Source organism: Euprymna scolopes, chromosome 20, assembly GCF_053919585.1.
Source record: "Euprymna scolopes isolate OS-2025 chromosome 20, ASM5391958v1, whole genome shotgun sequence".
In the NCBI taxonomy this organism is placed as follows: Eukaryota; Metazoa; Mollusca; class Cephalopoda; order Sepiida; family Sepiolidae; genus Euprymna; species Euprymna scolopes.
Window position 1 is genome coordinate 40,725,236 of NC_136501.1, and position 2,714 is coordinate 40,727,949.

Genomic DNA, 2,714 nt, shown 5'->3' on the forward strand with positions numbered 1-2,714 from the left:
AATCAGTTTTCCCTTCCTGAGATGTCTCAGCGTAACGGTCGGAAGACACGGAGAGCTCCAAGGGATATAGGTGCCTCAACGAGTGCACCTCTTCTTGTCCATTAGCCGGGCTAACGTGTGCTGCTCTGGTGACGCCGTCGTTACCTGAAATTAGGTTGGAAATAGTGCCTAGAGACCAAAATGGTCTGGGTGTAAGAGGGCTCTTTATTATGACTACATCACCCTTCTGGAGTCGATCCCAAGATTGGGAGTGGGACTGCACTGGACCCATTCTCCCTAATTTCAAGAGGTACTCCCTATACCAGCTTTTGTTGAAATCTGCGAGACATTGGTTCCTGCGTCCCAAGGACTGCATCAGCTCACTCCGACTGGCCGGCGTTGGTGCAGCTTCGCTTCCATCGTCCAATCGCAGTAACAATTCTGGGCATTGATTAGGGCGGAGAAACATATTGGGGGTGAGGGCGTCTGTACTCTTGTCGGCCGAAGACTGGTAGGTCAAAGGGCGGTTGTTGATTGACCTCTGTATGTCCGATATAACTGTGAGTAGAGTGAAAAATCTAGCTGGCCTCTACCGACAATCTTTAAAAGGCAGGTTTTAATTGTCCTTATACATCTTTCCCAAGTTCCACCATACCAAAGGGAGAACGGTGGGATGGTTCTCAGTTTCAGGTTGCACGGTCCATATTTGTCCTCGTAGTCACGGAAGAGGGTCAGACGACTGAAAAGTTTTCTGGCTCCTATGAAGGTTCTCGCGTTGTCGCTATACAGAGCCCCAGGGACACCATTCTGATTGGAAAAGCGAATCAGGGCTTGGAAAAAGGAAGATATGCTCATATCGGGCACCACCTCAATGTGTACGGCTCGGATGTTCAAGCAAGTGAACAAAAGTAAATACACCTTTCGGTCGCTCTCTCCGTCGCTCACCCATAGATGACCAGTGAAGTCTATCCCAGTGTGTCGGTTGGGGGTGCAAAAATCAGTTCGATAGGAAGGTAAGTCAGCGGCAACATTGGGATGCATCGACCTAGAGTTGTACCGCTTACACCTCGCGCAGTCATACAAAACCTGGTTGACCGCTTGTCTTCCCTGGGGAACCCAGTATCCACGTCTCCTCAGCTCGGCCAGGGTCGAACCAGTCCCAAGGTGACAACAAGCCTTGTGGAAGTCCAAAATAATGAGCCTTGTCACGGGGTGTTGCTTACCTATTAGGATGGGGTTCTTAACCTCATAAGAGAAGTGTACGGACGAGTCAATTCTACCCTTAGATCGAATCAGCCAATCTGGATCCAGAAAAAGGTCTAGGCTGCGTACCCTGGCCGGGATATGATCTCTGTCTGGGTCATTTAGGTATCCAATCTCCATCGGAAATTCCTGCTGTTGCATGGTCTTCATCAGATAGTGACCAGCCTTGTATTTACAGTTCCACTGTTATGAATTTTTTAACCAGAGACACGACCCTCAACAAACTAGAGAAGGACGCCTCTCTTTGTTGATGCACTGGCGTCACATTCTGTATAAGGTACGTACACCTCCTCTGTGATCGGAGAGTATTGATATCATAGTACCTTCCCCCACTGTTCTTCATGGGTGCTCAGGGTGCCGTCCTCCTCCGTCTTAGCGCGGAGCGTCTTACAATTGGAATTACATGCCTGGAGGATGAACCCTCCTTCCTGTAGTCGCTGTCGAACCAGGGAATACATTGCAACAAGTTCGTCCCCGTCAGCCATGGAAACGACAGGGTTGTCCACATAGAATCGGTCCTCTATCACCCCGCGGCAGGTATCTCGTGGGTATTTGCCAGCGTGTAACCTTAATATGCAACCCAATACGAACGGGCTGGAGGTGAAACCAAATATCAGAGTGGTGTATCGGAAGCAGCGCAATCGATTTCCCTCTTTCAAAAAGAAGCAGAATCGATTCTTGTCCACCTCTAATTTTAGTCGGATCATAAGGAAGGCTCGGCGGATGTCTGCCAACAAAATGTAACGGTTGGCCCTGAATGCCAGAAGCAGCCTCAAAATGTTCCCAGTGAAATTGACGCCTGAATATGCAGCTTCGTTCAGTGATAATCCGCCTCCCGTTTTTAAACTACAGTTAAAGACAGGCCTAATCTTGGTTGTCGCAGTTGGATCGGTGTTGTAGACCGGCCGATGGGGTATCCACACATACTGGTTGAATTCCTGAGGTGTGACAAGATTTCCTCTATGATGCCGTCTTCCTGCTGTAGTCGGAACACCTCCAAGTATTCGTCGTACTTGCTCCTCCTTGTCAGATCTGCAGCTACTCGGTTCAAGACACGTAATGGCGCCGCGTGGTTGGAGGGCACCCTGCACAGTTTATCCTGATGCCAAGGAAGCTCTACATAATAATTGCTCCCACGAAGCTCAACAGTCCTCTCAAACTGCTCAATCAGTTCCTTATCGTAGTCAGAAACCCCTCTTGGTCCGGTATCCCCAGAGTCTCCAGGCTGACCATTCTCTCAAGTTCTATTTGCACGGTGTTCTCCGGAAAGCAGTCCTCGAAGGGATCGAAGTAGGTCGGTTGAGCCTCCAACACAAAACACAGGTGAGTGGTGTCGACCTGAGGAGTGTGATCTATTATGGTGTTGAATGACAGCTGATTTACTTGACAGGGAGAAATGTCATTCAAAGAGGAGTCGACCCTCCCGAATTGGACCAATCCAGGCCAAATCGAAAAGGCCCCCCCAGACATCG

The 2,714-nt window shown here is 49.4% G+C and overlaps 1 protein-coding gene across 1 annotated transcript; it reads right to left on the bottom strand.

Annotated features, from left to right (window-relative positions):
* Positions 1-495: 495 nt before the first annotated feature.
* Positions 496-1,383, bottom strand: LOC145241582 (uncharacterized). Its single transcript, XM_080104672.1, has one exon. The coding sequence runs from the start codon at positions 1,381-1,383 to the stop codon at positions 496-498; it is 888 nt and encodes a 295-aa protein (XP_079960798.1).
* Positions 1,384-2,714: the final 1,331 nt, after the last annotated feature.